The 14,909-nt window shown below is 37.5% G+C and overlaps 1 protein-coding gene across 35 annotated transcripts in view; it reads left to right on the top strand.

Annotated features, from left to right (window-relative positions):
• LOC111862456 (longitudinals lacking protein) overlaps positions 1-14,909 on the top strand; it is a 595,591-nt gene that overhangs the window by 162,872 nt on the left and 417,810 nt on the right. Inside the window, exon 5 of one of the 35 annotated variants that reach the window (XM_023847907.2) lies at positions 13,390-13,706. The exons of 33 other annotated variants lie outside the window; for them this stretch is intronic. In XM_023847907.2, coding sequence (XP_023703675.1) covers positions 13,390-13,679 — 290 coding nt within the window. In that variant the 3' untranslated portion in view covers positions 13,680-13,706. Of the gene's footprint in view, positions 1-10,610; positions 10,939-13,389; positions 13,707-14,909 lie in introns of those variants that run through there. One more of the 35 variants, XM_023847891.2, reaches the window with a different exon arrangement.

Here is a 14,909-nt window from a genome sequence, read left to right as displayed (position 1 = left end):
CAGAAGGATGTGAAAGGAATTGGTTGTGGCTTATTTAAGGCACTGTCATTGCATTTCCTTGGAGGGACGGATGAGAACCACAAAATGTCGTGATGTAGCTGGCCTCCAGGCTGAGAGTCATATTCAGGACTTCAAACTTACATACAAAGAAACTTTTGCCAAACAACTGTGATGTTCAATGATGTATTATTTAAAATTGACATTATAATATAATCTGTGGAGTTGATAGAGCAACTTTGGAATAAATCAAGAAACAGTTATAAAGACCAATGCAAAGTAAAGGAAAATGTCCAAATGACTGCTCAGTAAGTGAGGTCCTTTTCATTTTTCTGATGTTTTTAATTTGTCTGATGACTAGCCTCAGTATGTGCACTGAGTTTCGAACATCATTTCCATTTTGAAATTACTATAAAAAATGTGAGCTAGACGACAGTTTTGTATTGGTCAAGATTACACTAATCTTGTGACTCCTCTCTTTACAGAATTATCTTCTTCACAGTTTCAACCTATTCAACAAAATGCAACATTTCATCAGCCAAGTGTCAGTGTCAGTTACACACTGACTTCAACCCAACGACGTTACACAGACATTGGAAAGTTCCAGTGTCCCAGGTGCTTGAAAATGTACAGTTACTTGCGAACACTGAAGAGACATTTGAAATTAGAATGTGGCAAGGAGCCACAGTTGCAATGTCCCTATTGTCCAAAGCGCACGATTTATAATGCAAACCTAAAGCGACATATTTTTAGGGTGCATTCCATACGTTGATTACACTAACACATATTGGAGTGCTTGTCAGTGTTTTGGTACTTGCATAGACACTGTATTCTAACTGGGCATTATTTTTTGTGTGGTGTGTGGTAATTGTTATGTTATTTATTTAACTGTGTTAATTAATCTGTTTTGTACTGACTTTAATTTAGAAAATAAATGCTACTTTTTCGTTTCATGTATCTTTTCTTGTAAAACAATAAATGTATGCTTGAATTGTCAACAGATAGCGTGAGAGTACATTTTAATATATATATATTATGAAACCCAGGAATTGTTCAGACCTTAGTTAGTTAGTTAGTTAGTTAGTCAGTCAGTTAGTTAGTTAGTTAGTTAGTTAGTCAGTTAGTTAGTTAGTTAGTTATTGGAGAGGGTGGGTTTCCCCATGCACTGAGACCAGTATTGGTCCGTTGTGCTTCCCTCTATGATATTCTACCAGTCTCTAACCCTACCGATATTGGTGCGTACCATCAGTCCCGACTGAGCCAGCGAGTTCGGCCTCTACTGGCTTGGCGGTATCTATAATGCTTCCCCCATCTATCAGAGGCGTTAGAGACTACTGTTGGGCGGGAAATGTCCTTGAATTTAGCTCAGTGACCTCCTTTGGAGATATGAGGTTCTTTTACATGTCGTAAAGCTACGACACGGGACCCACGGCTTAAAGTCCCTCCCGGAGGACTTGTTCCCTGAATTTTTCCACCCTTAAAAATTCCACGACGTCCGCCGGGTTTGAACCCGCGTACCACGAGTCATGAGGTGGGAACGTTACCTGTAGACTACGGAGGCCGCTTGTTCAGACCTTAAATGGACAGTGTTTCCTAATTACATTTATCTTTTGTACCATAGAAAGCAGTAAGACATAATGTCAGAAGAAGAAGATCATAGTATGTTGTAGCTGTATCTGATTTCTTCATGACAACTGAAAGCATCATAAATTTTGTGTCAAGTTTATGTCATTCCAGCTAAGAAAACACAAACTATTTCTTGTGTCATTTGTTTTTTATATGTGCATGTGTGTTGAGTTCATGTCCTTTCACAGGCAGTGAATGAAGAATATTACTTTGCTGCATGATAACCACTTTTCAAACCATTTTCAGAGTTTGGACATGATTGTAATATTTGATCTCTGAATATATGAGCTTTACATATAAAACTTGATGTGCCTTTAGTCTGGGCAAGGTGCAGATGTCAGAGCACTGTATATTTGGTGGATCTGTTCCACTTTAAATGCCCTTTGTGCTGTCATTTACAGTTAAACTATTCCATTCACATTGTTAAAGGGGTTGTTAATATGACCATTATTATGATCACTGTTCCCCCCTCCCCTTCCTAATAATGTGTCTAAACCAGTTTAGGTTCAGTAAGGTGATTAGTGAAAGTGAGAGAAGCATGCCATGTTTTTCATTTTATTCGTAACACATGGCGATAAACACAATATATTGATCTATGTAGGGGGCAAAATTCAGTAGTCTTGTTAATATATTGCCTGACAATGGCTCCATGAGCTGAAATATGTAGCGATGCTGTACGACCAATAAACTCAGTTATGCACAGTAAAATGCAAGTGAGTTATTTGATGTTTGTTGTGTTTGACAAGAAAAACAAAAACTCACTTTTCTGTCTGTTTATGTAGGTCAGCATGACAATACTGATAAGGCTTCAAAGTTAGAAATTTATTATAAAAAGATAAAACAGTTCAGTCCAGTGTGACTGGTTTCCTTATTTCAATTCTTCATGCCCTTACATGAAGAGCTGAAATAAGAAAACAAATCACACTGGACCGAACTGTTTTATCTTTTTATAATATTGTTAGTGTGACGGACCAGAATGAAACAAATCAAATTCTAGAAATTTATGTTTTGTTGTTGTTGTTGTTGTTGTTATTGGAGAGGGTGGGTTTCCCCATGCACTTAGACCAGCTGTTGGTCCATTGTGCGTCCCCCTGTGATATTCTACCAGTCTCTATACTCTACTGGTACTGGTGCATGCCATCAGTCCGGACTCAGCCAGCGAGTTTGGCCTCTATTGGCTCAGCGGTATCTCGATGCTTCCCCCATCTACCAGAGGCGTTAGAGACTACTGTTGGGCAGGAAATGTCCTGAATTTGGCTCAGAGGTCCCCTTGAGACATGAGGTTCTTTTACATGCCGTAAAGCTATGACACAGGACCCACAGCTTAAAATCCCTCCTGGAGGACTTGTTCCCTGAATTTTTCCGCCCTTAAAAATTCCATGACCTCCGCCAGGTTTGAACCCGCATACCTTGAGTCACGAGGTGGGAACGATACCCCTAGACTACGGAGGCCGCTTATGTTATGTAAGTCAGTATGTAGTACTCACTCTCAAAAAATAGAAGTAACATTTTACCGAAATCTGATAAAGAGCACAATATTTGCATAGCAGGATTTTCATCTGGAAACATTTGTGCTTTGTAAAGTGGTACTCAACTCTCTGATTCAAAAGGGGTATGAATGATGGGCCACAAAACTCAGTCTTTTGGTTTAGTATTACTCAAATTCTGGATCTTGTCTTCTACTATTCCAAATGCAGTGCAACATTTTGGAAACTGCATTTGTTTCCACCCTCAGTTTGGAAACTAGGTAGGTTCCACCATAATTGGGTCTGTTAGAAAGGTCCAAGTTCCACCATTGGTCCAGTGGTGGGCTCTTTCTACATATCCTGACACCACTAGGTGACCAGTATAATTCAAGACATTCTGTATTATGCCTCATCATAATTTGTTCAGTTGCAGCTGAGGTTTGAGGTTTTTGTAGCAGAGTATATTAATAGTGTGTATGTGGTCTTCTGGTTTATGACATGATGTACTTTCATAGACTTTTGAGGAACCTATAGCCTCCACCTTGAACACTGTAGATGGAAGGCAGCAGTTTCTTAAAAAATATGGGTAATTATCAGTGAAACTACACATTGTTATAACCCTGAAGACCCCAAACTTAGTTCGGTTACAGTTGGGCAGTGGGTAACTAAGAATTTGATTCTGTCCATAACTCTAACAAAGCCCTTGTTCTCCATATGAACTCTCTTCCTCTGTCTCTGGTTTATTACTTGACATTCAGTAGCAGATACTTAGAAGTATTTGTAGTCTTAAATTTTAACTATTAACACGTCTCAGTGAATTTAAAATTTGACTAATATAAATGTGCCCTCTTCACTCTTTCAGATACAGATTTTTGTGGTGATTGGAATGGATATACAGATTTTGTGCAGTTTCCCATTCTTGAACAAATCTCCAAGGAAAATCAACCTCAGGTTCTTTTGAGTCAGATGGTAACACATTCAGATTCAGTTGCAGAGACTCACAATTGTCCTAATTGTGGAAAATTGTATAGATGGAGGTCAAACATGCTACGACACATAAGGCAGGAGTGCGGCAAGGAACCCCAGTTCCAGTGTCCATATTGCCCAAAGAAGACCAAACAGAAGGGGAATCTGATATTGCATATGAAATCTAAGCATTCATCTGCTCTTCAGTCATAATTCTGAGCTGCACCTGTTTGTGTATATAAGGCAATTAATATGCAAATAAAGTTCATGATGTTCTTAATACAGATAGAATGTGATTTAAGGAGGAAGCGCAGTGCAGAATTTTTCAACTTATCATTATCATTTTCATCTTCATCAGAGTATTTATTTTAATTGACTCATTTATCAGAATAACTAAGAAGAAAAGTGTGATAATGAGTTAGCCATTTATACTGTTAGTTGGGCTGGCCTATATTTGTTAATTGGTTCCTGGTTATGTGAAAATCATTCCAGTTGAATTTTGTGTTCAGTTTTACTTCAGTTCATTTGGCTGTTGAATAGCCACTATTGTAAACATTACATATAAAACTAAAATATTTGTGTTCTGAAGATTAAACAAACTATTATTGCTGCACATTCTTAAAAGTCACAGTATAAGTGTATGTAACTCATCTTATGCAGTATTTTGTTTTGGATAAACTAAGAAATTTGATATTGACATGGTCCTTTTTTGTGTAGTTTGAAGTAATTCACAGTCTTTCTGCAGGTTACATGTATTTTTCAGACATGTTATGTAGAGTACAACAAATTGTAATCGTGCGGTTTAAATGCTGAACTACTATCTTCAGTATCCACAGATTTTATTTAAAATATTCATGGAAGTTTTAGGTCATACATATTAGGCACCTGAATGCCTTTCCTATAATGGGAACATTCTGAATTTTCATGGATTGTCCCATTTTTCCTGATTTATTCAGTGTTCATCTGAAGTAAACCTCAAAACTCACATGGTATTTAAACATTTTCTCACTGATGGAAATTCATGTAGATTCTCAAGGTTCTAAGGATTGTGTGTAACACTCAGAATTAACTTGGGTTTTGGACTCTGTCCACTGTCTTATTTTTCAAATTTGATCTGTTACTGTCCTCAGGTGTGGAGGGGGAGACATACTCTGTTGGGTCCTTTAAAAAGAGTAGGTGTCTTCCCCACTCACCTGAGGGTGGAAACAGATGCAGTTTTCAAAACGCTGTGTGTTCTAGTTTTTTACAACACTGGACAGTGGACACAGCCCAAAAACTCAGTAATTCTGACATGTATACACACACACGCACCCACGTGCACACACACACACACACAAACAATCTAAATTAAAAAAAGAAGTTATTTGGCTGCAACTGAATGTTCTTACATGGCCATATGTAATGTCTAAATAAGTATGAATGAGGTAAATGACATATTTGTTTTTCTTGATGTGCCATAAATTAGAGTCACAGTACCAGCCTGCCTTGCTACCTTGAAGTGAAAGGCAATGTAATACAAATACATTTATACGAAATGGAGTGTGAAATGATTTTGCCAATCATTTTACATGTTAGTAAACGTTTATGTTGTAACTTTTCAGCACTGAAAGTGGGTCACAAGTTTGAGAAACACCGATGTAGCCATATTGGAATTCACGCTGAGTGAATATTATCTACTTAGTTGTATTCTGTACATGATTTTGTTTTTGAAATTAAAAGTTCTTTTCCACATCAGCGCTATTCAAGGAAATTAATTAACAGTTTTTTAAAATAAAAAAGTATTTCTATAACTGTATGTTTAATTTGATGAGATGTATATATTGATTTAGTGACATTGATTCCTTCATTTTTGCAAGGAATACATTAAGAAATGCTTGGAAATCTCTTGGATTATTAAATAATTGCTGTCAGATGGTTCAGTACTCTCTTCTCCATCCAGATTATTTAGTAATCTGTCCTTCAGTATGTTCTAGTATTACTTCAGATCCTGTACCTGTATAATAGTTGCAAGAAGCAGTTGGTGTCTTTGTTCCTAATTTTTAATTATATGCATGTTGGTTGCATTAGTTAGAACTTGGATTTCTTTAAAAAAAGAAAGAGAGACATTATAAGACATTGTAGCATGTAAATTAAGTATTATAATTTATTATGTAAGAGGTCTTTTGAGGAAAAATACTGTATGTGTGTTTCTTCCCATCCTAATTTCCATATACTTCTGGTAGTAAATACAACTGAAAATGTGGACTGTTCTTGTTGTTTGCTCTTGACTTTTCAATTTCAATGTATGCAACTATATTATTTCCAAATATTTCCTAGAGAATAGTTGAGAATTTCTTTCACATCATATTATAATTGCTGTTTGTTAGAGGTTTTCAGTTTAAAGCGTTGATTATGATATTGTCACATGTCAAGACAGAAGCTGTAAGTCAAATCTAGCAGTACTAAAAAGACCTTTGATGAATTTGCCTGTTCTGTTTTTCAGTAGCCATACATTAATCCTGGCATTCATGTTGACCCTTCAGTCATTCATTTGAAGAACCAGGTAAAAATAAAAACCACATGGTGTGAAATTGAGAGTGTTGTGGCTGTGCCACAGTATTATACTTAACAAGATTGTATTGAGAAATGGACATTGTACTACTAACTCCCTGTCGTAGGTCACATACAATTTGAGATGCTGTAGGCAAATTTCCATGTGTGGATGACCAAGCACCTCATTGTGCCTTTGTTTTGTTAACTATATCACTTTCAATAATAAATACTTTCTGTGCAATACCTTGCCAGCCCCACCCCCAAAAAGCTTTCATTATCACCTCTTTCTTTTGAGTTATTCTGATAGATAAGTTAATTAAATTGCATATCATACTGTCACGTGTATTAGTGACTAAAAATGTATGTTCTGGATGGGATGAACAGGTTTAGTTATTCCTGATAAGTACCATCAGTAATTACATGTAGTTATAGCACTGTCACTATTTAAACACTTCCCAGTCCACTGTTGCACACACACTAGGATTCTCAATTTCCACTAGTCATCTCCTAGCAACAGATCTCAGCACAGAAATCAGCACTTCAGATCATTATGACGTCTTCTCAGTAATTACATGTAATTATGGCACTATCACTATTTACTATTTCCCAGTCCACCATTGCACACGCACTAGGATTCTCAGTTTCCACTAGTCGTCTCCTAACAATGGACCTCAACACAGAAACTAGCACTTCAGATCACTATGAAGTCTTCTTGCTATTTCGTCTTCAATCACTCTTGAACCTCGGAACTAAAATTCTCATGGACTCACTCCTCTAGCTTATGACTTACTCATAACTGCCCTCAACAAATTATGTCACTCTTACGTATATAGTAGCAGAATGGACAGGGACCTACAGTAAACACATATCACATGATCACTATCCAGCCAGTCTACTGGTGCATCGTTTGAATCTACAGAAAACACAGCTTACACTATTGTTGCATGTTGGACTGTATTTACAGAGCTGTTGCCTGGCAACATTACATTTTAATAGGTTAAGTGGGGTAAGAGGCTCAGGATAGGTCTTCTCAGTTTGCTGTGTTCGCCGGTTGTCACCTGCTAACAGCTCCCAATGCCATAGATTTCTCAGCTCCTTTGTTCACATACTGGCTAGCAACTGTCTTGTAGCTCCTCATGGCTGCAACTCCTGGCCTCACTGGCTCCTGCTCACTGTTGCTGGTTAGTGCTGTCAGCCTGGAGACCCACTCACAATCTGAACTGACTCGCCTTCGCCAGCATAGTAATTGTTGGCTTCAGGTCTCATCGAGACTTTTGAGCAAGATTTTTTTTCTCCTAGATATTCGTTTGAGAAATGGGACCTTCTCTTCGTCAAGAGGAGGTGTCAATCTTTCTGTGTAGGCACTGCATTTGTTGCACCGTAGTTACAGCATGAGTATATCCACCCTGTCACAGCATCCAGGTCACTATGGACTCTGCACACTTTTTGTCGCTGCATTGTACTAAGTAACATTTATACAAGGTATACAGAGGTCATCTGGCAGGTTATTCCTTGCCTTATTTAAGCATTCTAAAACTGAGTTAGTCAGCCAAACAGTCGTAGGTTTGACCACCGCCAAGTTTAAGCCTCTTATACATATGCAAGGCTTCTCCTTGTCTAATACCACGTGCAATTGGATTTTGATGGTTTAGGATTATTTCTGCCTGTGTCCTGCATAATTTAGTTATGTATTTGTACACAGAAGGCATATTGAAACCCACGTGCATTTCACAGACCAGTGTGCATCTGTCAAGGTTTCCAATAGTGTGAAGAACTCTCTCCCACAGGTGCCACAGTTCAAAAAGAGATGAGCATCTGCCACATACTCCCTGGTGAGTAAGCCAGAGTCAGAGTCACTTTACGACTGGTGGTTTGCCACCAATCAGTTCATCTTGGTGCTAAGCCCCTTGAGGATCATGACCAGAGATTTTTTTTTTTTTAACTGAACTCCTGTGGTAATAGCCCTTATGTAATATTTACTCTAATGAGAGGATGGGTTTGTCTCTCATGAATATGCTTTGCCTTGTCAAATATACATATTGCATATATAGCATGTTATTGAAAATTCTTGTTTTAGCACTATGTAGAACTTCTCTGTTCTTGACTTAGATCTTGTGATATAGCCCAGGGTGGACCTGATAGAGAACACCGTCTACAACAGCTTCTGTTGTTGCATGCATATGGGGTTTCCATGGGCATGTGTTTATAGAGCCATTCCCTAGCAATGGGCTGCTATCTGGCTCCACTATTTCACCTTACGGGCATCATGTCAATGTATTTTAGCCCTTACAGAGCCACCTGAACATCAGTTTAGTCAGGACGCAGTATACCTACACTCATAACTTAGTATGTTGACATCTGAATTCCATACAGTAAGAAGATGCAGGCCTCTAGCTGTGTTTCAGTGTTTTAGAGTTAATTTCTCCCACAAGAGCACATTACAAGCTGTTGGATAGGGAGGGAAAGAATAAGAAAATAAGTGTAATATTTATGTATCATCTGTATATAAGATTTGAGGTTTTCACGGCGGTGACTCTGAAGAAAGCAGTCTTCTGGGATGTGGTACCATGTAGCTGTGGTGCTAACCAACGTTTCAGAGGAACGTATCACCTCCATCTTCAGCAGACACCAGTCTGCTTGTACCGGTTCTCATGGTCTCTTCGCTTGTGGATTTTCTTATTTTTCCTTCTACCCCAAAGATGGAGGTGATACGTTCCTCCAAAATGTCGCTTAACACCACATCTACACGGTGGCACATCCCAGAAGACTGCTTTCTTCATCATCTGTATAGTTTTATCACTGAAAGAAAATTTTGACTCTCATAATTTACCTCCTTTTTCTTTTTTTGGTCTGAAGGGGTAGGTGATCAGACCGATAATAATATTGTAAATGTTCTTAAGAAATTGTGCACACAACAAAGTTGAAGAAGATTCAGTTACAGTGTCTCATCTACACTGAACATCATTCTTAGTAAGTATGTATTATGTTCATATCAAATTGATTTTGTTACATGCTATGATTGACAACAATTCTTTTAATGCTATTAGGAGAGATTGTGAAGAATATCATCTGGTGTATGATGCCATATAGTCTGGTAAAAAGTTACTGAGGTTTTTGGAGGAGTTCTTTCCTCTAAAATGTCATTAACTTCTACTGAGCAGTACAGTGTTGCATTACAGAGATATTATTCTTCATAACTAATTGCAGTTTTTACACATTTTTCCTTTTCCTCATACTTTTCTTAAAGAATCCAGAGAGTAACTTTTCAAACATTAATACCCTCAGTGAACCTATATAATTTGCATAAGAAAGTTTATACTTTTAGGAATTAAACAAATTGATTTTCAATGTAAATTAAAATTTTCATTCAGATATGGTATCCAGCATTCATTTGCTGTGTATTTTTCTTTTTATTGAATTGCATATAATGAATGCATAATTAGGGCATAATGCATGCCTGTCTTTTTACTTTCTGTCTCAGAAACTGTTGAATGGATTTTGGTATTGAGGACATACAAAAGCTGTGAGAGTGTTAATGTTGGTACACGTTGGTGCTGCATAACCTGTACTTTACATGAAGCTCAAGCAAACTTCTTCTTAAAGACAACTTATCATGAGGAGATTGTAATGACATTAGATGTAGGTGTACTTTATGATCTACGGCTCTCACTTCAAGAAGGTTTCGACACAGTGTTTTTATTTAACAAAATATGAGAGCTGTAAATGCTGACCTCTTGCAATGTGATATTTGTGATGTAATTAGCTTCAGAATATAAGATTTGTGTCTGCAGCAAATGAACAAGAAAATTTATGACATGTGGAAAATCACATAGAATGTTCTTGGCAAATGGGTATGCCATGTATTAATGTACATAAAAAGGTATTTAAATGAAGTTACATATGTATATGGGGTTAAGCTGTTCATGGCAGGGATTAGATATGAGCTTTGAGGTTCTCAAGACAGTGACTATTAACATTACAAAAAACAGCCCCACTGATTGAATGCTTATTTTTCTGTTACAGATGCAGGGCTGGGCCGAGAATATGTTTTAGAGATTGCTAGCAGTATGGGTTGCACATTTGGTGATATTGGATCAACTGAAAATTTTTTTCTCAATGAAGATATTAGTTCCCAGTTGCAACAAGCACAGCCATTGGGCGACTTCATTTGTAGAAACTGTGGAAAACGTTACCGTCAGTACCCATCATTATGGCGTCACTTTAAGTATGAATGTGGCAAAGTCCCACAGTTTCAATGTCCTTATTGTCCGCACAGGTCGACACAAAAAGTGAGCCTCAAGAAGCATGTCCGCTGTCGTCACCCTGAATCAATCACCAGTTTGAACTAATAGTAAGGGACATTGCTATGTACAATTTGCTGTGTAGTTTATGACATTGGTTCTCAAACTTTTTGTGCTTGGCACCTCCTGGAAAAAGAAGGCGGACTCCCATAGGGAGAAGAAAGCTTGGAAAACGCACAATTTAACACTTAATATTCTTGTAATATAAATGAATCTGTATCTCTGATGTATGTACAAACATATTCTGAGTCAATTTATAATAAAAATAACACCCACAGATAACAGTTTTCAGTGGGAATGGCAAGTTGTCATTCCCACTGAAAACTGTGATACCAGTACCACAGTTTGAGGAACATTTGTCTATATTTAATCGTTTGCCTGCCAATGAACCAAATGAGCTTCTAGGCACATGATGATCCTGTCTGGCCAATGCATAGAGGCTCATTTTCTGTTGTACATATTTTATGTGGATGTTGAGAGACAGCAGAGTTATGACAAATTTTTTCAGCATTTTCTGTTGCAGAGATCTCTTTGCAAGAATGATTCAAATTTTAGCTTACAGTCTTGGGTCTATAATGAAATGTAAGCTTGTGGTATAATGTTGTCTGTGTGTCTGTTCTTCTTCATAATTGTTGAACAAATTTATCGATTTGTCTGAAACTTCAAGAGATGTGTCTTGTAAGATATAATACTTGCTACCTGCTTCATGATCATTTTGTGTTTGGCTTCTTTGACCCTGAAGATGGAGGTGACATGATCCTCCAGAATGTTGGTTGACTTTCAGAAGAAAGAACATTATCTCCCGGAAGGTAGAACTCTTCATAACCACTGCTGCAAGATCCTCAAGCCCTGTATTGCATGAAACTTTGTCTCTTCACTTTTGTACTCTTTCATTTGCCTGCATTCATTAACATGAATATGATGAATTTCTGAGGTGAAAGGACCTGAGAGGACTTGATGCCTAGCACTAAATCATTGAAAAATTGTGCCAAGTTTTTAGTATTATACTGCAGCATCATGTTTCACTGCGTATTATATTTTTATGTTCTCACTCCTTGCTGTTTTTGTGGAACTTCACCGATATATTAAGAGTCTCACATCTTTGTATCTTTATTATACAACATGACATGTTTCGACCCTACCGGCCATTATCAGGTGAATCAGATGTTCGATTGAAGGAACCTGCTGCATCTGAAATGTTGGTGATGATTCCTCCAAGAGGTTGGTACCTCTTTACCAGATTATGCAACATAAAATCCCAGAAGATAGTAATCTTCAGTTTCGTGTTTATCGGCAACATTTATGTCAGTAACGTGACTCCCACAAAGGATCAGTACTGAGCTAGTGGCCCATGAAGCACAGGAATTCAGATTTTGAGCTCAGTGTCAGATTATCCTTCAGCCATGTAGGCGGTGTTTATTTCATCTGATTGAGGGGATGTCGGAATTTTGATCTTATGTCCATGAGTCATCGTCTGAGATACATATGCATGCCATACATGCACATATGCTCTCTCTCACATGCATGCACACACATTTATATAGGCCTACATTAATTTTAGGATCGTACTTAAGAAGTCATTACTTACACAGATGAAAAAAATAAGTTTTCTTGTTGTGATCATCTGGGTTATGACACAATAATCTGTTAGGTGGGCACCAACCATTCAGGCTACATAGTGTCATCGAGAAGACCACAATATGAGGCTTCATTGCCTTCAAAACTTTCCTTGTTATGTACTGAGAACAGTTGAATCCACTTCGTAACCATCACATCCAATTTATGTAAGATCCATTCAGATATTATCATCTCATCCCACTGTAGCTGTGAAAAGGCCATTCTTGTGCTTACCATCCCTTTTGGCCTAGACCAGGTTCCATTTCGTCTCCCCTTCCCAGGTATTTGAGTATGTTTTTGTACCCAGCTTATACAACTCAGCGGATTCTTCACACTTTAGTCCTGAAGATGAAAGCTGAAAGTGTATCCAGAATGTCAGTATACACTGTCGTGGTGTTACAATCCAGAAGATCAGTATCAGAATAGTCACTTCCATGAGGACCTCAAAACTTTTATTTCCACCTTGACCTCCCAAAAAGGCTGTTGCCTGAGGTTTTCCATCCTAAATGTTGTGTTCTGTATGCCCCATCTATCTAATCCATACTGATTAGATATTTTTAACAACATTAGATGTAGAATTTATTGAAACTCCTTATATATGAAGTGTGTTGTCTTGTGGAATGTGATGATGTGTAATCAGTAGGAGTTCACTGACGGTTTGGAGGAATATACTGCCCCCATCTCTGTGGTTAACAAGTAAGCCATCTCAGAAGATAGTGCCTTTCATAATCATTGCAGTGGGAACCTGAACCCTTTAGATGTGTTTTTCTGTCTGTACTTTAGTTTATTCTGAATTCAAGTGATGTAACATTTAAGTTGTTTGTCTGTATTTGTAATTTAACTGGGACTGATGTTTCAGGCAGTTTTCTCTACTTTCCTTCCAGGGTTAATTGGCTCATGGTGTAGCAGTGACAGACTTGAGTCTCTCCTAGCAAGTGGCAGAAGGATTTCAAGGCGAAGTCTGGTTTCATGTTCAAACAGACCTGGCCTGTTTACGTGTTTGGCATGTGGGAAGGTGTACCAGTGGAAGAAGACTTTGCTCCGTCATGTTAGGCATGAGTGTGGAAAGGAACCACAGTTTCAGTGCCCATTCTGCCCACAGAGAACAACACAGAAGAACAGTTTAAAGAATCACATTCGCGCTCGGCATCCTTTGAACATCACCGCTTTGTGATTTAAAAAATGAATCGTTTGTAATGTCATGTATATTGAGTGTATGGTTCATTCATGTGTTTTGATAGCAGTAATTACTTGTCAATATAAAGATTTGACATTGACAGCATACCATTTATTAATTTTTTTCTTTTTTGGGCAGGTTAGGTAATTAGAAACCTGTACTGACCCAAGAATTCTCTTCCACATGTATCCTTTGTCTTTTTCATATTTTTGCCTTGTAACATTATAATTCTATTGCATCTATCTCTCCACAGATTCTATATATGTGGTCTTTCAAACTTTGCCATTATGAAACTGACATTTTAAGTTGTTTTATCTCTTTGAGTTTGTTCCTGTATTTCAATATTTCTCTTTTGTCTGTTTATTAATGTTAACTAGTTAATTTGTTTTGTTTGTAGATGATACTTGAACATTTTATGTGATATGCTGATACACTGCCAGCGCAATCCCTGTTGAAATTCATAAATGTGCTTGTTTTGAATGACAGAATATTTTTGTTCATTATACGAGGTCATATGGTATATATGTAAGTCTTATACAATTCAAATTAATTCTTTGAATTGTTTAAAATATCTCTGATGTACAGGGCTGCCTGTTTTGCATGAAAGTATCCATCCATCCCCCAGTGTATGTGATTGCCATTTCTTTGTCTTTAAAAGACTGAGCTAATCTTGTCTAAAAATCTTTATAAGAACTGCATACTAAATATTTCTTATATGATTTAAGTCAATTTCTCAGGGTCCCTAATGGAATTACTTAGAAAATTATGGAATTGGTATGCCCTCATAATTGTATGCAATATCGATATAGACTTTTGGCAATAGATTTTTAAGTACTGGTTCCTTTCAAGGCAGATTATTTGTAACAGTGTATTCAAAAAGGAAATATAATGGGGCCTGTGGGTACCTAAGGTTCCATGCGGGCCATCTGTGATTTGAAGTTGAATATTTCTGATGGGAACTGTCCTTCTGTTCCACAAATGACAGTGCTTGTACACCTGAATTAAATTTGTGTAGTGTAACGTGTCAAAGCAATATGAACAGCTGTTTCCTCAAACTTTCCATCATTTCTTGCTCCATACAATTAAGTGCAATAAGGAATGTGTGTGTAGGGTGTTTGAAAAATATCAGGCCACATTTTTTAAGCATGCACAACAACAACAACAACAACAACAACACCAGCAACAACAACAATGATAACAGCAACGACAATTTAAAAGTGACATTTG

This window comes from Cryptotermes secundus, unplaced genomic scaffold (genome assembly GCF_002891405.2).
Source record: "Cryptotermes secundus unplaced genomic scaffold, Csec_1.0 scaffold816, whole genome shotgun sequence".
NCBI classification, from domain to species: Eukaryota; Metazoa; Arthropoda; class Insecta; order Blattodea; family Kalotermitidae; genus Cryptotermes; species Cryptotermes secundus.
This window is presented reverse-complemented; position numbering and strand designations above follow the sequence as displayed.